The sequence below is a fragment of the Anolis sagrei genome, chromosome 2 (assembly GCF_037176765.1).
Source record: "Anolis sagrei isolate rAnoSag1 chromosome 2, rAnoSag1.mat, whole genome shotgun sequence".
NCBI classification, from domain to species: Eukaryota; Metazoa; Chordata; class Lepidosauria; order Squamata; family Dactyloidae; genus Anolis; species Anolis sagrei.
Genome location: NC_090022.1, coordinates 243,522,876 through 243,547,056, shown reverse-complemented (window position 1 = coordinate 243,547,056; position 24,181 = coordinate 243,522,876). Strand labels below are relative to the sequence as shown.

General features: G+C 38.3%; 1 protein-coding gene across 2 annotated transcripts in view; it reads left to right on the top strand.

The window, feature by feature from the left end:
• The window catches only part of LVRN (laeverin), a 44,860-nt gene extending 21,210 nt beyond the window's left edge, over positions 1 to 23,650 (top strand). The window contains exons 8-20 of one of the 2 annotated variants that reach the window (XM_067464489.1): positions 269 to 334; positions 490 to 516; positions 3,032 to 3,192; positions 3,711 to 3,787; positions 5,590 to 5,729; positions 6,710 to 6,765; positions 11,853 to 12,006; positions 13,242 to 13,336; positions 15,027 to 15,134; positions 16,642 to 16,812; positions 18,648 to 18,788; positions 20,721 to 20,784; positions 22,061 to 23,650. In XM_067464489.1, coding sequence (XP_067320590.1) covers positions 269 to 334; positions 490 to 516; positions 3,032 to 3,192; positions 3,711 to 3,787; positions 5,590 to 5,729; positions 6,710 to 6,765; positions 11,853 to 12,006; positions 13,242 to 13,336; positions 15,027 to 15,134; positions 16,642 to 16,812; positions 18,648 to 18,788; positions 20,721 to 20,784; positions 22,061 to 22,207 — 1,407 coding nt within the window. In that variant the 3' untranslated portion in view covers positions 22,208 to 23,650. Of the gene's footprint in view, positions 1 to 268; positions 335 to 450; positions 517 to 3,031; positions 3,193 to 3,710; positions 3,788 to 5,589; positions 5,730 to 6,709; positions 6,766 to 11,852; positions 12,007 to 13,241; positions 13,337 to 15,026; positions 15,135 to 16,641; positions 16,813 to 18,647; positions 18,789 to 20,720; positions 20,785 to 22,060 lie in introns of both variants that reach the window. The other variant, XM_060759677.2, reaches the window with a different exon arrangement.
• Positions 23,651 to 24,181: the final 531 nt, after the last annotated feature.

Genomic DNA, 24,181 nt, shown 5'->3' with positions numbered 1-24,181 from the left:
GCCAAGCTTTTGATCGGCAGGATTTTCTGCAACTTAGCGGTTTAACTCGCTGTGCTAAGCCCGCCCCCTTGTCCTCAAATAATAATAGACAATATTATGTTTTTATATGCCATAGATAGATGTTTTATAATGTATACAATTGCCTGTTTATGTGTTTATGAGAAAACACTGCTTTGAATATAATGCCATCAATTGTCTTGAGCTATGCAATTAACAAGCTAATCTCTCTCTCTCTCTCTCTCTCTCTTTCAAATTCTCTGTCTCTCAGGGGGCCTCCATTATCCGGATGCTTTCCAGTTTTTTGACTGAAACACTGTTTATTAAAGCACTCCATGTGAGTTTAAAAATGATTTTCTAGATTTCTGTAAAATTGACTTATGATTTCACTTATATTTTTTCAAATGTACTGTCATGTTTAGTAGAATAATTATGACACTTGTTTTATTTCAGTCATATCTGAATGTATTTTCCTTTTCAAATGCCATCCAGGATGATCTCTGGAATCATATTCAAAAGGTACTTCAAATGTATATAGTATTATTAGTACTTTTATTACAAGAATTGACATTAACCTGGGGTTTGAAGCCATAATCACGGAATGTGGGTCTAATAGATCAGCATAATTAAAGGGCTACATTGCGCTCTTTAAATATTTAACTTGCTTCCATGTCAGATATTGGTTTTCTGCTTAGCACTGTTGAGGCCTGTGCTAATGTTGTTCACAATCCCATATTTATGTTGTAAGGAAATGACAGCTGGCATCTTACTATAACCGCCAATCTCAATATAATCACACAGTATTGTGTAATTGTGGGAGTGGCAAGACCATGTTGGGAGCATGAGATCTTTGCATTTGTGTTCAAGTTCAAAATGGGATTAAAAAGCAATTGTGACACCCCCCCACACACACACACACAAAATCTGAGATTCCATGCACTTAGCTGAACTGTTAGAGGCTGAACCTAAATGATACCTGAGACCAGTTGTTCTCTTCACATTTTGCATCCCCACCCTGCCATTGTAGTCTCTTGTTAATTAGTAAGGAGAACAGTGGTTTTCTGGTATCTTTCATCCTGTATTATGATCTGTAACATGCCTGCATTGTCCAAGCAAAAGAGGTGATTGGTCGAACTAAGTTATCTGTTTTCAGTTTGTTTCCTTACCTAGAATTAGTTCTATAAGAAAGGAAGATATATAATCCAAAAAGGTTTAGCAACAGGTGATAACCCAACAGTAATCCAAATGTCTCATAAAGTTCCAGAGGTGACAGTCCAGGACCAGCCAGAAATCACAGGTGCAGGATAAATCCATAAACAAGGAGGTATAACTAGTAAAACTTAAACAGGAGTAATGAACAGGAACATAGAAAACTTCCAGGATATATTAAATCAAAAACCAAGGCTTGAGTTGAACCAAGAATGAGAGAACTCAGGCTTAGCTTCTCATTCTTACACAGCATTGCCTGAACTGCCCTTAAGTGATATAAATTATTTAATAGACACCCATGAAAGCATTACATCTCCCGTGAATTTTCTCCACAACTTTCCCATATAATCTCTCAGACCATGGTAATCTGTTTTTGGCTCTAATTTGTAAATGAAGATTTTTTGTTGAGCTCTTTAGCTACAGGTAGTTTCTCCTGGGAACTCTCCTTATCACTCAGATTACCTAATTCCTTATCTGTTATTGCTACTTCTGGCTCCTCTGACTGGCCTTGAGGCACTGCACTTTTCAAACCAGTTTCCTCACAGAGAACTATCATTTCACAGACCTGAATTTCCCAGACTTGAGGAACATTTACGGTCACCTCTCACAGAATTCATGCAAATGCTACTTTCTTTTTGTGTCTAGATAGAAACACGGGCTCATTTTTAAACCTTATTTTTTATTTTAGAAACATCCAAACTAAAACATAACCAATGATATATAAAACCACCACTCAACAGTACAATACATTTGGAAGAAACTTCCTGATCCTACCCTGGGATAAAGATTAAGCTGCCCAGATCACCTTTATAAATGCTCTTGTGTATTTCATCTTTAGGAAAATAGTTTGCATGAACAGTTTGCTGTGCTTGGGAAGCATCTAACACTTCAGAATGACTTCAGTTACACCCTTGTCCAGTTTGAAGATTAGTGGAAGACTAATGGGTATTCTGGATGCCCAAGTGTGGGTTAAGTCAAATTAGGTGTTACTGTTAATGCACTGTCAGGAAATATGTCATGATAATTAATTGACAATTTACCAGATGAATGAAAGAGTTATTTTTCCAGATCACAGCAATGATTTCAGTTTTCAGCAAATATGGAAGAGACACATGCCCAGCTGTGATGTTAAGAGGCAAAAGTTCCCTTGGATTAGGGTTTTGCTGACATTCTACAATTTCAGGGGAGAACATCTACCACAACGACTTTTTGATATTAAGATGTATATAATTTCTAAATATATTCAAACTGAACCAGAGAAGGGGCTGAATCAAGTAGGTATTTCAGGACCTTGGACAGCTCTAGTCAGATAGCTTGCTTTAACAAAGCCTGGGGCAAGTTACTCTTCCAGAGTCCAGTCCCCTTCCCATAAAGAAGCACTTTTCAGAATTACTTTCTGGTCTGCAAATTAACACTCTTTAGCTCCCAAAACTCTTTACTATTCCATAAGGGGTGTGCATACTTTTGTGAATTTCTGGTGTGCAGGGAAAGTTTCACATGAGTAGCTCAGGAATTGTGGGCAATGGAGGTCTCTGTTTGGAGGTATCACAATCAAAGAGCATCCAAATGACAGGGGTTTTTAAATTCTTATGCATGCACTGTTGGTCTTTTTGATTTTGTTATTGTTCTTCCTCTTATATACTCAGGCCTGTGGTTATTATGGAAACTTCATTTCTGATACTAGAATGCACTGCATTTTTGTCATTGTGTGAGCTATTATATAATTAAGAATGATGGGAATGTTCATGCATTAAACATAATATGATATGTTAAATACATACACAAGCAAACTAAGATGTATTATAATCCTGAGCTTTTCTTGAAGGTAATAGATGAACAAAATGACACTTCTTTGCCAGCTAAAGTAAAGGTTATAATGGACACTTGGACCTGCCAAGTTGGCTACCCAGTCCTAACAGTAAATTTCTCCACTGGGAATATCAGTCAAGATCAATATTATTCAGAAAAAGATAAAAACAGCACAAAGTAAGTTGGATTTTGGTAAATCATAGATTTGGTTTGGGTAGACTGATATATCTATTGGAATCTTATGCAGAAATCTCCTTGGCTAACATATTTGCCCAGTTGATATAATTCCTCCTTTTAGCACAAACCATTGTTTACCATAGTTTCCAAATCTGAAAACTGCATTTTGAATTATCCTTAATGATCAACAACAAGCATTAGTACTCATTCTTGGTACAAAACTGAAAGTGAAATTATGTTTGGAAGAGTGACATGGCTATTTCTCATTTCCCAAACTATGAATTGGATTTATAAAATTATATTTCAGTGAATGTGTGAGTTGGGATGTGTAGCAAAATACTATTTTCTTTATTAAAGTGCTTTTCCTTTCCTCCATATAAATCTGTAAGGAAAAGGAAGGAAAAACAGAAATATATCAAAAATTGCAATACAGTTCTCTGAAATGCTAGTTATGTGATGCTTCTTTAATTATTTAGGTTTTTAAAAATGTAATTATCCTTTTTTTGTTTTTCCTTAAGTAACACATGGATGATTCCAATTTCTTGGATAAGAAATGGAACTGTACAGCCTTTATTGTGGCTTGATAAAAGTAGCAGTAAGTATTTTTCCCCCCACCAGGAACTTAAAAGTTTATATTGTTTATGACATGTAGTCGGTTATATTGATGAGAAATCAATTGCAGGCCTCAGCATCCGTATTTATATATTTATAATTCTTATTTCTAATGGAGGTGCTTACTTTTATGTAGCTAAAACAAGAACACACATGTACTACAGTCTCGGGAGAAGCCCAAATGTTTGAACATGTTTCGTACAAGAAAATTAAGGAAGTAACCTCTCCAAGCATGACTGACTGGCATAGTTAAATAGGCAACATGCACAGAGAGAAAACAGGGACAAGGGAGGAGAAAAGAATTAAACATTTTAGAACTGTACACAGTTGACTGGAACTTGAAACAGGAATACTCCACACTTCATCATTAAAAAAAGTTTTGGCATTTTTTTCTTTGTCAGTAATGTTTATTTGCTTGTAAAATTTGGTCCCAGGAAAATCTTTGGGAAATTTTAGTCCAGGGATGGTTCAAAGCAAAGTATTCATTGGAAATAGGCATGGCTTCTCTCCTATGTGTTAATCTGATAGTTTGTGGCAAAGACTGTGATTAACATAAATATCAACATTAATTTTATAACTCTGTCTCCTGAACAACACTCTAACTCGGGGATGGGCAAACTAAGGCCAAGATTGCTAACAGGAGTGGTGCTCAGGGAGCACACAACTCCTCTGTTGTGTCAGCTCCACTGGCTGCCAGTCTGCTACTGGGCACAATTCAAAGTGCTGGCTTTAGCCTATAAAGCCCTAAATGGTTCTGGCCCAACTTACTTGTCCAAATGCATCTCCCCTTATGAACCCTCCAGAACTTTAAGATTGTCTGGGGAGGCCCTGCTGTCGGTCCTGCCTTCATCACAGGTATGGCTGGTGGGAACAAAAGACAGGGCCTTCTCAGTGGTAGCCCCTTGGCTATGGAACGCCCTCCCTAAGGATATCATATCAGCCCCCTCCCTTCTAATATTTCGAAAGAGAGTCAAGACTTTCCTTTCTTTTTCTACATCAGGAATGGGGATGGAAATTGTTTAATAAATACCAGGGAAATCAATGCTTGTGTTCATCTTGAATATAAAATTACCAGAAGGTTTGAAGTCAGAGGTGTTAATGTAGGATTGTGTTTTATTTGAGGGGGTGAATTGAAATTAACCAAACTTATTGTATTGTTTTAGCAATGACCCTTTCACAACTAAGTTAGCATACAAAATTATATTATTGGCATAGCTAACATTTTTAAAAGTATATGCCTTAGCTGTGTACATGCAAAATTGTAAATGCACACTATATATTAGAGAAGATGCATTTAAAGGAATATATCTTTTTTTTCAATTGGAGAATTAGAGGGGGATTGAAAAAGGAAGTTCAGATTTCCTAGTAAGCAAGATGCTTAGAAAAAAGAGTTTTGAAGGGGCAGCAAGGAAGCACTTTTCCTGTTTTAACAGCTAGATCACTTATTTAAGGCCAAAGAATAGATAAAGAGCCAGATGCCTACATTGCCTTTGGCATCTATGAGCTATTGCAAGGGACTACAAACTGCATTGCTGTCATGTTTTGAGTATCAGCTTAAGATTCACTCATGTTCCATTTCAGCATGTGCAGCATGCCATGTCAAACTGCCATTAAAATATAATTCTTGTGACTGTTGGTGTTTCATTGCTTAAAAATAAACCAATTTTTATCATTTCATTATAATTTTGTATTGGAAGTCGGTTTTCAGTCTTCATGGACCTATATAATTTTGCAGAACAGCACCAAAATTTTTATGCCAACTTCATTTTTTCCATGTGCCTTCAGAAATATTTCCTGAGATGAAAATTTCAGATGCAGAACGCGACTGGATTATTTTAAATGTAAATATGACTGGTTACTATAGGATTAACTATGGCCAAACACACTTCAGAAAACTGGCCAAAGTTCTTGAAAATGATCCAAAGGTAAGGCAGTGTCTGTGGTTGCTACATGGTTTTGTGGTCCTACACAATAGATGTTCTGAGCCATTTTCTTGACTCTCACGGGGTATAGTTTCCAGACCCAGACTAGGGAGTCACTGAAATGCTCAGAAACCCCAAGTAATGTACAGTTAGCCCTTTATATTCATTAGGGTTAAGGGTGCAGGACCCTTGCACGTAAAAATGCACATTAAAACCCCTCTATTTCTATTACCTGAGAGAACACATCTCTAGGAATATTGTCAACACTGGAAGTTGACAATAGACTTGTGTTGAAGAACTTAGACATTCATAGAGGGGTTTCTTCTCGAAATCTCTTAAGCCCTCCAGCAAAACTGTATGGTCAGCCTGTGGCAGATGTTGACTGTAGAGTTGTACTGAAAGACCTGGAGATTCTCAGAGATCATATTGCTCAAATCTGCAAAAGTTAGATCCTCGAATGATAGATCTGGTTACAATTGGAAGTTGTTTATCAACAGAAGAACATGGTTCAGTACGTAAAGTTTCTCATAAAACCCTTAATATAGGTCTGTCTGAGATAAAGAAAAGTCTGAAGGCAATGAACACACATAAAACTGGGTGCTAGAGGTAGCCCATGTCTATTCCTAACCCACGACTATGTCTAGCATCTGGCATGGCAATACAATTGCTTTTGGCTTGCTCTTTTATAAGGGAAGGGAAAAAGAAGGAACTACGTGTAATTGATGTCTCTTTCCTACATTTCTATGCTTGTACACACTTTAGGGATTGCATGCAGAACTAGAGACTCAAGGTGTTTGTTCACAAGTGATAATATCCTAGTTGTTTTCATTTTTGAATAATTGGGGGCCATTAGAGTATTAGTGGCATTATATTTAATGTGTGCATGAGTTTGACTTCCAAGTGTTGCAGCTATCTGAGAATACTTTGAAACATAGGATATGTGAGTTGTCTACATCTTTTAAACTTATGGTTCTTCTTTTCAGGTGATTCCTGTGGTCAACAAGTTACAATTGATGTCAGATGCTTTTAGCATGCAGTGGTAAGCATATCTGTTATAGACATTTGACCCATATTTATGATGGAGTTTTACTTTTTTTTGTCTGTCTCCTTTAAAAATATTGATCACCATTCCTCTGCCATCTCTCTTATCAACTTTGTGGGAAGGGACACTTTATCATGTGGTTTGGATCCTTTGATCAGTTTGATTAGCCTAAGAGACATAATGTAGAAGTGGATTTAACCACGGTGTAGACCTACGTACTACTATTCTTCCAAATATTTGAGATAATCTCACTATTGGCCATGATAGCTAGAGTACCTCACCAATGAGAAATCCAATTTCCTGTTTTAGTTTGCTTTTTGAATAAATGTGAATTCAAAAATATGTGGAGTCCTGGTATAAGACACAAGAATGTGAATGCCCATTGTTGTGGCTTTGAAGAAAAATGTTTGGAATTTTTGATTGAAACATTTTTTTCTCCTGAAAATGGAAATTGGTCTGAAGCTTAAAGATATGACAAGACTTTATTTATATCATAGCATCTGAGTAGATAGGTCTCAATTCTAGATTTGCTAGGGATCCAGCTTATGTCACCCACTTGGTTTTCTTAGCCTGTGTGCCTTTCTTCCTTTTTTCATATTTGGGAGCTGTATCAGTTTTCACTTACCTCAATGCACAGTTCTGTTGATTCTCTCCCTGAGAAGGCTACAGGACAAAATTCAGAATCACACTTCAGAATGTGTAACCAGGAGTGATGCATCCATATACTAATCAGCATTTGTAATTTGTATGTAGTCACAGTTATGGCACTATTGCCATGATCTTAACTGCCACCTACCAACTTGCTTTATTGGATATTAGCCTCACTGAGAGAAGGAGGTTCATTTTGTTGGGGGATGACATTTTTTCCACTCTCCTACCTGCAAGTGGGACTGCAACAATCAAAGCACCACTTTAGTCACATTTCCATATTGCAGCTGTTTTTTTCAGTAGGCAAGGTCCTGGTGGAGACATCATTCACCAATTATTCCTACTGTCTGTGTGAGTGATACCTCATAAAGTTGGTCTGGAAGATGTTGCTTAGTTATGCCAATGTAACCAAGAAGCCCATGTAGAATCCTGACCAATAGTACCCTGAGTCAGTCATGAACAGAACAGGAGCCTTGAAATGGATGGACAAATGAATAATAATTAGTTCAATTTCCTTTGATTTCAGTGAGTATGCTCTTAGCATGACTTGAAGTCCGGAACCAATCCATATTCAAGAGTACAATCTGTTTCCTCACAAGTACCATATACACTTGCATTTAAGTTGGGCAGATGTATAAGTTGAAGGCAGGCTTTGAGGTCAAAATTATAAATGTTGATATGACCCATTGATAAGTTAAGGGTCATTTTGCAGAAAGGGGAAAGTGCAAGTTTTTCCTCAGCACTTCAGCTGTCATGGCTGCTGCTGCCATTTCCCCATTAAGGCACATAAAGGCTTTTTGACATGTCGTTCAGAAAGGAGGATGGTTGCTTTTCGGATAAAAGTTAAGGTACAGTTAACACTTATCAAAAAAGTAACATTCCCTTCTCTGATAAAAGTGGCAAAAGGCAAGAATGTGGTCCATCCTGGGAGAACCTAAATATATATCTATACCAATGTAAGTCCAGGCGGTTAGATAGGAGATTTACATTCTGTCAACATAGGGCTTCTCAGGAGAGTGTACAAAGGTCAAGATGATTGTTATCAAGGAAGTCCTTATTAGTTTCCCAGGGGAGAAGGCATGGTTTTCTCTCTATATTAGCTAGCCCAACAGATCGGTCCATTAGTCCAGGCAATGTTGGTGACTGAGTATAGATCTATTGTCACGTCAAGGGATTTTTAGTTCTATGTTCCATGCTTTCTTTTGTTCATCCCTCATGATTTCAAGTTTTGAAGACTGTTTCTGCATTTCATATTTTGGATTTATTCTGCTTTTGTATTCCTGGTTTTTGATGTTATTCCTGTACTTTGATTTCTGTAGATTATTCCTGATATTTGGACTTTAGTTTTTGATACTATCTTCCTGAAGTGCTTTTCATATATATTCTTCAATAACCTGCTTAGTTATTTTACTGTGGACTGGAGTGTGTGTTAAGTACAGAGGTGGTTCCCAGCCTTGGAGTGCAACACCCAGATGTTTTGGCCTTCATTTCCCAGAAATCCTAACAGATGGTAAAGTGGCTGGGAGTTGTAGGCCAAAACACCTGGGGAACCACAGGTTGAGAACCACTGGACTAAGACCTTTCTTTTTTCCATCTACTCAGAGAAGGGGGTGGTTCCCTTTTGGGTAAGAGTCACGATACAGCACTTATTTGGGCCATGGATACACCAACTTTCATTTTTGGGTCTATTCTTTGACCACAGTTTCTAGATCATACATAAGTGTGTGTGTGTGTCTAGAAATGTCTAGGGACTTACTCTTTAACTGTGCCTTTTGAAACTGGAGTGTAGTAAAATCCTAAGTGTGATGCTGGAGAATCACTTAGCTGGATGGAACTGATTTTCAACATGTGCTTAGAAATGCAGCTTTGGTTATACTCTGCATGGCTATATCTCAAAAACCCTTCGGCTCTGCATTCTAAATAGGGGCTTCCTTCTTTGCCTCCAGCCTGTTCTTGCTCCTGACTTCTTTCTGCTGCAGTTCTGAGCTCAGCCACTTGGTCCATTTTTCCAGCCTCAACCTGCTTCCTTTCCTGATGCTGCTTCTACTTCAGCTTCCTCTTTTTATGAATTGTCTGCCTGGAACATCACCGCTCAATAGGCTTTGAATGGTGAGTATATCTTGCTGATTCTGCTTGGACATTCCTCCTTCTGTAATACCATTTAGTGGCATTGCCAGCACTTCAAGTTAAATTGTGTTGAATGCAGCATTTTGTTCCAAGCCATTTGTATGGTTTCCTTTGGTATTGTGTATCTTTAGTTAAGCCAGTACACATCCCTCATTTGGGAAGTTGCTTCTTGTTTTCCATGGTGTGTAGCTCTTACATGTGTCTACAGGTGTTATACCATGCAGCTGAACATAACATACCATACTTAATCTCCTGATTTCTTTCTCGTACTCTCACTGAATTATATCTAGTTTTTGTTTTTCGAAGATTCATATTTAAGCTTTTAAAATTGTGCCTGCATTCTGAAAGTATTCTAATATCCCCCAATAAAATAAAATTTGGAATGGAAAAAACAAGATCTCATTACATCTGTTTTCATTCACATGTAGCAATTTTTAGACTAATTGATCTTTGAAGGAAATAATGTATTTCAAAGCTGCCTCTCAGGACTCCACACAGCCATATAATCCAGAATATCAAGGCAGAAAATCCCACAATATCTACTTTGAAATGGGCTATCTGAGTCCACACTGCCATATATTTCAGTTCAAAGCAGAAAATGTGGGATTTTATTCAGTTGTGTGGAAGGGGCCTCCATTACACCAGAATGGCTAAAGGGAATTTTCCTTTTGACTTCTTCCAGAGAGTATAGTGTGGAAGACAGCTGTATTGTAAAATAAATCAAAAACTTCTTCATGATGAACTGTTGATAACAGTAACCTCAATAGTTTGAAATCTCTTTTTTAACTTTTCTCCCACTTAATGATTTTAAGCCCCTCCACCCTTTCTATGCAGGACTGCCTAGGAAATCAATGACCAAACTTTCAGAATTGGCAGCTGGAAAAATTCAGTGTCATGCAACTCATCATAGCAAATAACTTTTTAAAAAATCAATGACATATGCCATCTTGGATATTTGTTGTTGTTATTGACAGTGATTGACGGTGGCCTTGTGAATAAGAGACCTCCAAAACCCACAGTAATCAATTGTCTTGTTGGATTCTGCAAACTCGCTGTGGCTTCTTTCATTGAATATATCCACCTGCGATGCAGTTTCCTCCTTTCCTATAGTTTTGATCTTTTCACTGTGTTATCAAACTCCAGATATTATTCATGCACAATTATACAATATTTATAACTGTGCTATTCCTCTATTCAGACCACACCTGGAATACAGTTTCCAATTCTGGGCACCACAATTGAAGGGAGATGTTGACAAGCTGGAATGTGTTCAGAGAAGGGCAACTAAAATGATCAAGGGTCTGAAGAACCAGCCCTATAAGGAGTAGCTTAAAGAGCTGGGCGTGTTTAGCCTGCAGAAGAGAAGGCTGAGAAGAGATATGATGGCCATGTATAAATATGTGAGGGGAAGTCATAGGCTTGTTTTCTGCTGCCCTGGAGACCTGGACGCAAAACAATGGCTTCAAACTACAGGAAAGGAGATTCCACCTGAACATTAGGAAGAACTGTGGGAGCTGTTCAGCAGTGCAACTCTCTGCCTCAAACTGTGGTGGAGGCGTCTTCTTTAGAGGCTTTTAAACAGAGGCTGGGTGGCCATCTGTCAAGGGTGCTTTGTATGCGATTTTCCTGTTCCTTGGCAGGGAGTTGGACTGGATGGCCCACTGGGTCTCTTTGAACTCTATGATTCTATGATTTTACAGGGCATAGATTGTGGCCCAGGGGCCAAACATGATGTAAAAGGACTACACTAGCTACCTCAGGCATGGGCAAACTTAGGACTTCCAGGTAATTTGGGTTTCAGTTCCCACAATTCCCAACAGCCTCCTGGTTGTTTGTCTATGCCTGAACTAACCTGTCAGATGCCACAGTAGGACTCAGCTGCTTCTGTTGGAATAGGGAAGTTTGGGGACAGAAGAACAGAGATGGGCAGAGGGATAATTTTGGAAGCTGTGCTGGAAGCACCAGGAGAGCCAGGGTTGTCAGTGCTGGCAGACAAATGGCTGGGATGGGGTACACGGTGACAGGCAGCCTCCATTGGCTCATAGCTCCCAGGGCACTGCTTGCCCAGTTCAGCAAAGCTATCCTACTACCTCTTTGCCCCTTATAAGTGAAGGACAAGAGCCTGTAAATGTCAGTCTGCTGACAGTGAGTAGAATATTATTTTATGAACTTGGTTTCAGTTACATATTCACATTTTCCCCCAGTAACTGCTACACTTTTCTTTGCTTGATTTCTTCAGCTGGTATGTGCAGATAGATAGACAAACATAGAGCATATATCAATTTCCTAATTTGATCTCTTTTCAATAGGTCTGGTTACCTTGAATATGGTACTGCATTATATTTCACTAAATATCTTGAAAAAGAAGATGAAATCATAGTGTGGAATACAGTGCTTCCTTATCTAGACACATACAGCTGGCATTATATTCGGGATGACTATGAATTATATCCCATTTTAAAGGTATCTATGTTCTGAATTTTAGACCATTGATTAATTTTAGCAACCTATTGCTGTGTTTTCCTTGCTTTGCTTTGTTTTAAGCATCTTGCATATCCCCTATTTTGTCTCTAACGGGTTAATTAGTAGTGTGTCTTGAAAATAATGGAATTAATCTGCAATATTAGATTAATCTAGCTACCAGTATTAAAAAACTCTAAAATCAGGACCGCAAATAAAGAACAACACTCAAAACAGGTGCATTCCAGATAAGAAATAATCAGGGCCAGCTAATGCCTCCCAACAAAGGATCCCCTCAGGCAGTAACCAACCAAGCTTTGAAGCTGCAAGGCCATTAAATGCTAATCAATGTGACCAATTGCAACAGCCACACTTGCCTAAAGCAGACAAGAGTTCTTTCTCCCACCATGGACATTTTGCAGATATATCAGCCACACTTGCCTAGTTTCCAACAGACCTCACAATCTTTGAGAATGCCTGCCATTGATATGGGTGAAATGTCAGGAGGGAATGCTTCTGGAACATTGCCACACAACCCAGAAAACTCACAGCAACCCAATCCAGTATATTGGTGCTATTGACTACTTCATCATTTGAAAAAGTTATGGTGAAACATATCATACAACTTTCTTATAACATATTTCTGATACTTTCAAACTCAAATAAAAATAGTTTGGCATTGTGGTGAGCAGTTTCTAATGATTTAGAGAGCATAGGATCAAACATGTCCCCATTAGGTTTGGGAATTTAATTATTTTGAAATGGTTGGAGGCCCTCTGAGCCATTTTAACATATAGTCACTATTCATGGAGCGGCAAATTCAATGAAGAAGGGATTCTTAACACTCTGGAGGATTCACAGGTTGCAAAAATAGCCCTAGGTACTTTCTGAAATCTCTGAGCTACACATTTCTCAGCATTGTTCTACTTGGAGTAGTCATATCACAGAACTACATTTCCTTTGGCAGGGCCCTTTGTTTTTAAGCAACATTGTATGCATGCACATAATTATAATCAGGTTTGGAAACATTTTTACAAATAGAGCCCAATTTGAATAATGAACTATAGAAATCATGTGGAAAAAGGGAGAGAAGAGAGGCGTGTAGAGTATTTTCTAAGATTTCCCTTATCAGCCCTGTATATCTCAAAGGTCAAATCCTCATTCTCCCTCCATATTAAAGGAATAAAAGAAGAGTGTGTTGAAACTTTTAAAATAACCTGCCTTTCTTTTCCTCAAAGAAATACTTGTTACCACGAATATTACCAGTATTTCATCATTATGCATCTCTCCTTCATGAGGATGTTAAAATGGAGCCAGCTATCTATATTGCTACGTGAGTATATTTAAAAGAAGAGATTGTCACTCTTTTTAGTGATTCCCAAGCTCTAGACTCCCAGGTGCTTTGAATACCAACTTCCAGAAGCCTCAGATGCTTTGGCCAATGACCTGGAATTCTGGGAGCTGAAGTCCAAAACAGCTGTAAGATCAGAGTTTGACAAAGATTGCCCTACTCCATCTTATGTAAGTCCATCCTGTATAAGATACTCTCTTCCCTATCCATGTGCTAACAAGAACAGAAGTGAAAATGAGGGGCTGATAAATTCCAGGGGGTAAACTGGAGTTTTAACAAAACACAATTTGTTTTATAAAATTTGATTTTGGGGGAATGGTTGCTGGTTAGAGGTATGCAGAAAGAGAGTGAGTATGGATAAGCAAACAGGAAGTTTACAAACAAGTTGTTAGTAGTAGTAGTAGTAGCAATAATAATAATAATATTAAATTGATTTCATGGCTCAAGGCAGGGTACAACACAGTCACAGCACATCAATATAAAATACATACGATAAAATATATTAAAATGCAGTACTATAAAATGCATATACCAAAACACATGATACAAAGATCAAAATACAGCAGAAATAGAATGCAAATATAAAACTCATGGTTCAAAGTTGAACGGGTAGGCTTGCCGGAAGAGATGGGTCTTTGGTTGTGTCTTTTAAAAACATTTTTACATTTGGATCATACAAGTAGAATATATAACATAGGCACATTTCCTAACAAGAATGTTTAGAAAAAAACCCAAAAGTGACATATCTATATATAACTTTTCCAATTTAGGGGTAAAAACTGTTTTTTGTTCAGCTCCATGTTTTGCCCTAATATTACGGCCATTTCACTCTTTATTTTCCTGTAGAATTCTTGTACTTTGGCACAATCCCACCACATATGGATGTCTTCGGTTATGTTTTGAATTTTGACAGCTCATTTAGCTGTTGAATCTCTTCCAGCAGGTCATTCCACAGTTGTGACCTAAAAATAAGCATCTTAGGGTGAAAAAATAAGCATCTTAGGATGCAACTGCCTCAGTTCATTCACAGAGCCCCATGTTGCCCATCAGATAACATAGGCAGACTTCCAGTGGAGCTTCATGGGTAAACTGGGGTGGCAGTGTGGTAGGGCACTGCACCACCAAGTGATAGCCTCCTCGTGTTCCATTAGGAACAACAAAACTACTACAGGATTAAGCTTTGTGGTGACGCTTTCCCATGTGTTATCTGCTGGTCAGGGGTGCTGGGAACTGTTATCTGCTGGTCGGGGTGCTGGGACTGCCTGTTGCCACCCTGATTTGCCATAGAGGTATGCTAATCGCAATACTGGACCTCATCCATGTGATGAGGTCTTTAGCAATGAAAAAGCTGCTAATTCTAGCAAATGTTTATTTGTTTGAATGACTGGAGTACTGAAGCAAATTGTTCAAATCTATAAAAAGTATAGAAAGGAATACTGGATTTAAAAGTAACCCAGGAGACTGTTAGGACTTTCCTCAGACTCAAAAACAATATCATGTCACTTCTGCAAATTTTACTCAATCAAGATGTGTGGAGGTAGAAGGCAAACACATGAATGCAAATGAAATAGCGATAGTGGAAGCCTGCAAAGATATAATAGTTAGCACTAATTTTGATGTTACGCAGCATGTTTAATTTGTTTCTTTCTATGCATTTTATCTCTCTTCTTAGAAACGATTTAGAAAAAATATTTGAAACAGTATGTCGGTTTGGGCACCGTGACTGTTTAAACCTTATTTCTGAAATCTTCACCAGAAGAATGAACCGTCCTGATAATGAGTAAATATGATCTTTGTACATAAATATACAAATAGACAATCAGTTAGAAAACACTTTTCTTAAGGGCCAGGAAGTCACAATGGGGTGCAGCCCATGTAGATCCAGGGGAGGACAAAAATGACCCCGGACCCTGAGAAAATCTGTAATCCTGATACAAGGGAGTTATGGAATCAACAATTTTATTTTCCAACAGCTTGCTGACTCATTTTGTTAATTTTTATCTCAAAAAGGCATGTTATATTCCCTCTTTACTCTGTTGCACACCAATAGAAATGTAACAGTGAAAACTACAGATGGACATGTATTATGTTTTAGTTTTCATTTAACAATCTGTCACAAAAATTGGCATTTTTACCTCATTGATGCTGGAAACTCAGCTAGAACTGATAAGTCTGTGATATAAAATGTGGAGTATCATAAATTTAGATACATTTCTTACAGAATTCAGGGGAAATTACTCTTTGATAGTGACTCAAACTCTTTGGAAAGTTTTGTGAGGGAGAACTAAAGCTTGTTACAGGAAGGAACAAGCAGGATTCTAAGCTGTACTTGTTGATATTCCTCTTGTTTTACCCAATCCTTTTGTACCAGGTTACTAACTGGAGATAATTATAGGGAGCACACCACTCAGTGGTGAAGCAGCTCCACTGGCTGCTGATAAGTTTCTGGTCCCAATTCAAAGTGTAGAACGCCCTACATAGTTCGGGACCAGCATATCTTCATGACTGCATCTCCCCCTATGCACCCTAAGATCTGCTGGGGAGGCCCTCCTCTTGGTCCTGCCTCCGTCTTTAGTGCGGTTGGTAGGAACAAGGGAGAGGGCCTTCTCGGTGGTGGCCCCTCAGCTCTGGAACGCCCTACCCAGTGAACTTAGACAAACCTCTACACTACAACACTTTGGGAAAGAGTAAAAGACTTGTTTTTTCCAGCAGGCATTTGTTTAGACAGTAACCAGAACAGATTGCCAATCACTTAGCACTTTATATCAATATTCTGTGTGTTCAGCTGGGCTGCTATATTGATTGCATATATCTATTATCTGATTTTAATTGAGTTTAATATTTTAATAGAGGTTGTTTTATCCAGTTTATATACATGGTTTATGTACTATATTGATTGCATATATCTATTATCTGATTTTAATTGAGTTTAATATTTTAATAGAGGTTGTTTTATCCAGTTTATATACATGGTTTATGTAATGTATTTTTTATGTTGATGTATTTGATATTATGTACCATGTATATTATGTATGGAATCTTTGTGTGCTATTTTGTAAGCTGCCCCGAGTCCCTAAGGAGATGGTGGTGGGGTATAAATAAAGTTATTATTATTATTATTATTATTATTATTATTATTATTACTACCTCCTCAGTGGGAAATGGAGCCTGGTTTACTTAGAATTTTATAACTCATAGTAATATATTTTAATACATTTTTATCATTTTTTTCATTGTGAAGCAGGGTGTTGTGTCATGCTAATTCTAAGTCATATCCTCTGTTTCAGGGGTCATGTCTGTTACAGCACGTTTGTGTGTTGCTATGGTGTTCAGATGGGCAGTGACAAAGAGTGGGAATTTTTATGGGAACAGCAAAAGCAGAATGGTACAGAATTGCATGAAGAATATTCAATATTATCTGCTCTGGCCTGCACCAAAGAGCCATGGCTACTTCAAAGGTGACCTTAATTAACTTGCATTTTTAATTAACTTGCATTTTAAGACTAGCTGTACCCAGCCACACATTGCTGTGGCCCATTGTGGAGAAATGGGAAAGAAAGAAAAGAGAAAGAGCTGGTTTCTATGCTATCAATACACAACTGAAGTGGCAAAGTGTCAACCGGTGATTGCCCCCTGGCTATGAAACTCCCTTCCTGGCGAGATCAGATCGGCCCCCTCCCTCCTGTCCTTCAGAAGGATGGTAAAAACTTGGCCGTGGTATCAAGCTTTCGGGACAGGGCAATATAACAGCAATAGGAAAGATTACCAGGCAAATTAGATTAGATGCAGATGACCAAGACGGTTTTAAATGGTGTATTTTAATATTGAGATAAATGTTTTTAATGTTTTATGTATGCATATATGAATTCTTATCCTGGTATTGAATGTTTGCCGTATATATGCTGTGCTCCGCCCTGAGTCCCCTTCGGGGTGAGAAGAGCAGAATATAAATGTTTTAAATAAATAAATAAATAAAACAGGATGGACTGATCTCAGCACTATGGAGAGATGCAACAAACATAGCAGTGGTTGCAGCAGCCACAGCAAAAACAACAGCCAACTGCCAGCTGCCACTTAGGGCAGAAAAGTGGCAGTAGTATCAAGTAGGGATGTGCAATCTACTAAAAATGTTTCAAAAGTCATTACAAAAATGGGGGTGGGGGTTTGCTGGTGTTCTGTTTCTAAAGTATTTCTAAAGTATAGTTAGTGAAAAAATTGTTACTATAATGAGAGTAATGAAATTTTGTTACTATTTCATTATAGTAATTGCACATAATTACTATAATTGGGGAAAACTTCAGGAGCTCTTTTCTCCCTCATTTTTATAGCTATTAGGATGTCTTCCCTAAACATTCATTTGCCTGGGTCTGGAGGAAACACTCTCCATCTCACCTCTTCTCAGCCAGTTCACATAAGAACCAAGGGTCAACTATTCTACCATGAGGGGAACACTAAAGATCCTCCACCATTACCCTGCTGAGGCAGTGGTTCTCAACCTGTAGGTCCCCAGACGTTTTGGCCTTCAACTCCAAGAAATCCTAACAGCTGTTAAACTGGCTGGGATTTCTGGAAGTTGTAGGCCAAAATACCTGGAGACCCACAGGTTGAGAAGCACTGTGCTAAGGCATCTCAAAAGGCTGCTGGAGAGAATAGAAGTGGTTGGTGTTTTGTTTAGGTCTCCCCTGGGCAGATGAATTTCTGAGAGAAACTAAAAGAAGTACTGATCCCCTTTGCTCTGCCTGCCATAGTGGAGAAGTGACAAAGAGCTGCCACTGCCACCATTTCACTCCTTAGGCATTCAAAGGGCCAGAAGTGTCACTTCAACTTGGCAGTCCTACCAATGGGAGAAAGTTATACTTGACTGTTTTACCTTAGGCAGATATATGAGTGAAGGTTTAGAACTTGCCTTTTGATAGCAAACTTCCACATCGATTTCACCAGTACCTATGTTCTAGAAGAAACTGACTGAAATCACAAGTTTTTTGAAACTTGGAGAAGAAGGTTAGTGAGTTAGTTTTGAAAGAACAATGAGTTAAACTTCTGTAAATGTTCTAGGCTTCAGCAGTGCCTTGATCTTAGTAGATCTTAACATATACCCTGTTTTTCAAGATAACCCAAATTTGACTTTAGGAAGTAAGACTTTGCGATTCACAGTACAATTTCAGCCATGCAGATGTTTCTTGCATTTCTTTCCTATTAAATATAGAACAGCGTACACTCACCTTAAATGCATAAGAGAAATATTTACAATGTATCCTTTATTTTATATCACTAATCTCATATTTATTTACAGATTATTGCAGTCTATCATCAATGAGTCTTCAATTGAATTTTTCTATATAAGACATGCAATTGAAAAAGTGGCAAAAAATGAAGTTGGTCATCGGATAGCATGGAAATTTATAACAGACAATTGGGCAGATCTGTACAATAGGTATGGACAATTACTGAGATTTTGATATAATTGTATTTTAGTATGTGTTTCTTATCTTAATTTATTAAGTCAGAGAGCTATTTCTTTCCAATAACCTTGTTCACTGTAGACTATGCAGGGGCAAGACTTGCACTATCTGCAGTCCACCTGCACCACCCAAGGCCATTTTTGTGACTGCCAGAGTCCCCTAAAAATTGTTCTTATTTTTATACTGTTATTATTAATAGAGTAATCGGGGCTGGAATCCTATGGGGCAGTTATTAATGAATATTCTAGAGTTATGTACTTGTGATTAGTTCAAAGACTATGTAGGGATCATGAAAGTCCCCCATTTCCACTGACCAGGAAGAAGTCACTGCAATTGAAAGGGATCTGTTCCTCTGTCAATTGGGACCCGTCTTGCTGAGACTCAGCCCCAACCAAATGAGCAATCCCTGGCACAAGGGAGAATTATGACAGGGATCCTGCTTTTGCCTGTCACACCAGACATTGGTCACAGGATGGAATGGGGCTGTCAATCAGCTCCTTCCCAACAACAGGGGAATGAAGTCCTATTGGTCGCAGTGGCTGCTTCTCAGTCAATGTAATATATGTACCCTTGTCTTCTCTCAAGCTCAGAACATAATAGGGTTTTCTTAGGCCTGTTCCAGACAGGTCTTTAAACTGCACCCAATCGGGTTTAAGAAACTCAATTGAGTGTGGGTTAAAGTCCATCCCCGCCCCCAAACCCACACTTTTTAGGGGGGTGTCCAGATTTCCTGCTGGATGTAGGCATGGCACCCAGAAAACAAAGAAATCTCCCAAGAAAAGCTTTAAAAATTAAAAATAACTTACCCGGCCACCACTACCCTGGTGCTAGAGCTTCCTGGTGCGTAGAAATGGCACACCAGAAGAAGGGGGGCAGGAACAATTTTGCTCCTGGCCCCCCTTCTCCTGGCACATCATTTCTATGTGCTAGGAGAGCTCCGGCACCAGGGTAATGGCAGCCGGGTAAGTTATTTTTAATTTTAAGGGGTTTTTAAGCGGTTTGGAGGAGGGGGTTACAGTCTTCTGGGCTTTTCAGGCTGATTCAGCCCGGAAAACCCAAGAGGACTGTGCTGACTGCCCTCTCGGTAGTCCTAGGAAGACCTGGGTCTCATCCAGTAACTAATTACTTTGGGATAAAGCAGGTTTTATCTGCTTTGTCCTGAATTAATTCACCTTTACCTGAGGCATCATTTGGACTCCTCAGATAAAACCCAAGAGGGCTTGCGATTTTGTCCCTGTGTGGATTGGCCCTTAGGTACGGATTGCTCATAGGTGATTTGCTATTGCCATCCTGTAGCCCAGCACTCCTCAATGCTGATTATGCTAATGGAGAATTATTGGGGCTTACCGTACAGTAATGTAACGTACATGATGCCTACCTCTGAAGTGGCCGATTACAGAAGGGGGAAAGTTATCCCATTATTGGGATAGGGTGCTTTGTCAACCTTGTTTTACCCTCTCCATCATTTTGATGCAGCCAGGAATGTTGGCTTCCTGACCACTAAGGTAAATAATGGTCTTCACCAGGTTAACGTGGACGTTGTCTCCCCCATGCAATTCTGAGGCAGCCAAGATCACTGTTTTCACACTGTAAGAGGATCGCTGAGAGAAGGAGTGGTCTTGATGAGAGAAAAATCAAATATCTTTTTAAAATCTATTTTAGCCCTTGAGCTTGTCTGTTGTCAGCAGTTTGTGATCTTTGGCCTCTTTTCCTTATGAAAATGCATCCCTTGATCATCAAAAGGTTGTTTGCTATAACTTTGGATAATCCATATTAGCAATTCCATCAGATTCCTACAAAATCATCATGAATAAGAACAGAGGGTGGAGAAAAAGTTGCATGCTATCACCGTTATATCAAAATATCTACTTCCTTAGGAATGTTCATAACACTTTCTATTATAGGAGTAGATCTGGAATACTACGTGATTTCATGGGGTCCGTCAGAACTGATGTAGAGGTGCAAATGGTAAGCAGAATAATTGAAACATAATAAATGGATATAACACAAAATGCTCTCTCTAAAGCAATGGTTCCCAATTTTTGGTCTTCCAGTGGTTTTGGACTTCAACTCCCAGAAATCCCAGCCAGCTCACCAGCTGTTAGGAATTGTGGGAGCTGATGTCCAAAACAACTGGAAGACCGAAGGTTGGGAACCACTGCTTTAAAGTGTGAAGAAAATAGAAATGTATTTTATATTTAAAATTGTATTGAATGGAAAATTACAAATGGGCCTGTAATGTGATTACATTATTTTAAACACGACTGCATCTCTGGTGCTTTTAATGGAAATCAGAATCAATGTTTTCCCAGATGGATGACTGAAATAGAAGGCAGGCTCCTGGGAGGAGTGGGACTTTAGGAGGGGAGATTTTCTTCCTAATTGGCTCTATTAGATCATGGTCAATTCTATGATTGGATGGTATTGCTTTTCTGCAGTGGCCCCTTTCACCTGTTCTTGTGTGATTCCTCAAAGATATTTTCACATAAAAAGTACCGCATATACTCGAGTATAAGCCAACCCGAATATAAGCCAAGACACCTAATTTTACCACCAATTTGACTTGAGCATAAGCCAAGGGTGGGAAATATAACAGCTACTGATAAATTCCAAAATAAAAATAGACACTAATAAAATTACATTAATTGAGGCATCAGTAGGTTAAATGTTTTTTTGAATATTTACATAAAACTGTAATTTAAGATAAAACTCTCCAACTCTGATTAAATCATTATTCTAACCTTTAGTGTAAATGTGCTTATGTATCATTCCAATAATCCCCATAGTTTATTTTAAATATACATTTTGGGAGAAATGCTGTATGTATATGAATAAGGAAAAGTAGGAATAAGGAAAAGTAGGTGCCAAGAGAGGAGGAGGGAAAGACATACATTGTGCCAATAAAGGAAGAGAGGAAGGTGTGTGCTGCACAAGAGAGGAAGAGAGGAAGGAGAGCTGAGTTCTGTGCAGAGAGGTGAGGGTCCTGGCAGGAAGGCACAGGGCTGAAAGTAACCCTCATTTTAGCCCCACGCCTTCCTGCCAGGACCCTCACCTGAGTATAAGCCAAGGGGAGCTTTTTTAGCCTAAAAAGCGCTGAAAAACTAGGCTTATAATCAAACATATACAGTAAGTGATATGGGCTTTGTAGGTTCCCAGGTTCTATGCTGTATCTTAACAGTTCTAAAAATGCATACAGAGAGTTGCATAATAATTGAAAACTAATTATAGGTATTTATTATTTAAGATCCAAGGTTTTCTTAACAATACACTTGAGCCAGAACAAAGGATACAAGCAACTGAAATTGTGCTGCAAGCAAAATCTGCTATGGATAAAGCAAATGAATCATTGACTAAAATGATCAAGTGGCTAAAGGAGAATATGAATGGATGACATTTGAGAACATTTCCAAATATCTGTTTTGGCTTGGTTGTATCTTAATATTTTTAGAAGACTGACTTTTATTGTATTTGTAAAAAATTGAGAGAGAAAAATGGAGAGAAGTTGTCTCGTAATATGATGTCCAGAGAAAAGGAGCTTGCTCTGGTGACAAAAAGATTACATTTCAACCCACCCAGGACATTTTTGCATATCTTAGGGGATACTTCCTCTCTATGGAAATGCACTTTCAAAATCTGAGTGTAAACAAGGTCTAAGAATAACTGAGTCTAAGAATATCTTGAGCCATAAACAAAAGGAACAAAGAACATTACAGTTATCAGAAATGAAGAAGCAGATGCTAGAGCAAACCATCACTCTGCTTTGTGACTGGTGTGCTGTGCGATGTCACATACAGCACAAAGGTTTTCCACATTCATTTTTCAGTGGAGATAATGATAGTCGAGCCATGTGTTCAGTTACAGTATTAATATATTGTAATCATTGCAGGCAGTGATCTGTTGATGCACAATGCTCATTATTTTTACTCTAGAGATTTTTCTACACCAACTCAACTGCATGTACATTTCTTTCATAAATATTCTCCAGATTTTTACTCTGCTGACTTTTTTCAAATCTAATAAACAATGAAGTATAGCACTTGAATCATTAATGTTCAAGCAGTGTAGTGTTACTTATGTAATATGAATGTATTTATTTGTATAAACATGACCAAAAACCCAACAACAAAGAATACCTTACAGAATGACTTTCAGTGCCTTTAACATCTCTTCCACATGGCTGGATTTAGGGTGCATCTACACAGTAGAATTAATGCACTATTGAAATCCACTGTATCACAGAAGGCAAAACTTTGTCATGTCTCATTGTGTTTATTGCTGCTTTGATATGATGGGCATCTGTAGATCAGGGCATCTAATATAACTACAACAAACTTACTGTCTGAGCACATATCCTTATGTAGCCAGAATGTAACTATCTATGCATACAAAACCACTAAGATTTCAACATATTGTTTGTGTCAGATTTGAATGAAGTATCCTTGGTTGAAACCCCAAATAAAGCATTTCACATTTCCAACATTTTGTTGTAGGTCCTGCTTGTTGAACAAAAATGTATTAATTATGATGATTGTTAGCTGCACACTGCCCAGTTCCCTCTTTCAGAGTGGAGTTCAAAGAAAACATAATAGATCCTCTGTTTATCCTAAATTCAGAATAGTTTCTATGTTTGAAGAGCTTGTTTTACAGAAACCTCTCAAAGTATCCTCAAGATTACACTCAGTATGTATAATGTTGGGAAGCAAACTATGCACCTCATCAAATCATTGTTAACATGTTGTACATTGGAATATATCCTATTGACATGGAACAACACTGTACCTGACATTGAATTCTCAGACTGGAAAATGCCATTAAAAATTCCATATGAAATCACCCTTCCTTTTCCCAGTTTATTTATTTTGGTTCTCAATGAATATTTTAATGAACTTGAAATGGGTAATTGGTAAAGGTTTACAAAAGCAATTTTTAGAAATAAAATTCAAATGCTTGCATTAGTTATTTGGGTAATGGTTTTGGTGCAGATAGATAAATGGTGTTTTGCAGTTTCATCCGCATAGTAGTTTGAATTTCAGGGCATTCTACAGCATTATTTTTCTTTGCAAAGCAACACTGAATAAAGCCTTTGTAATAAATCATAGAATCATAGAGTTGGAAGACACCTCACGGGCCATCCAATCCAACCCCTTGCCAAGAAGCAGGAAAATCGCATCCAAAGCATCCCATCCAGCATCTGTTTAAAAGCCCCCAAAGAAGGAGCCTCCATCACATTCCAGGGCAGAGAGTTCCACTGCTGAACAGCTCTCAAAGTCAGGAAGTTTTTCCTAATGTTCAGATGGCATCTCCTTTCCTGTAGCAAATACTTGGCTTATAATTATTTGTTTTGAGTTTGTATGATTACAGGAGC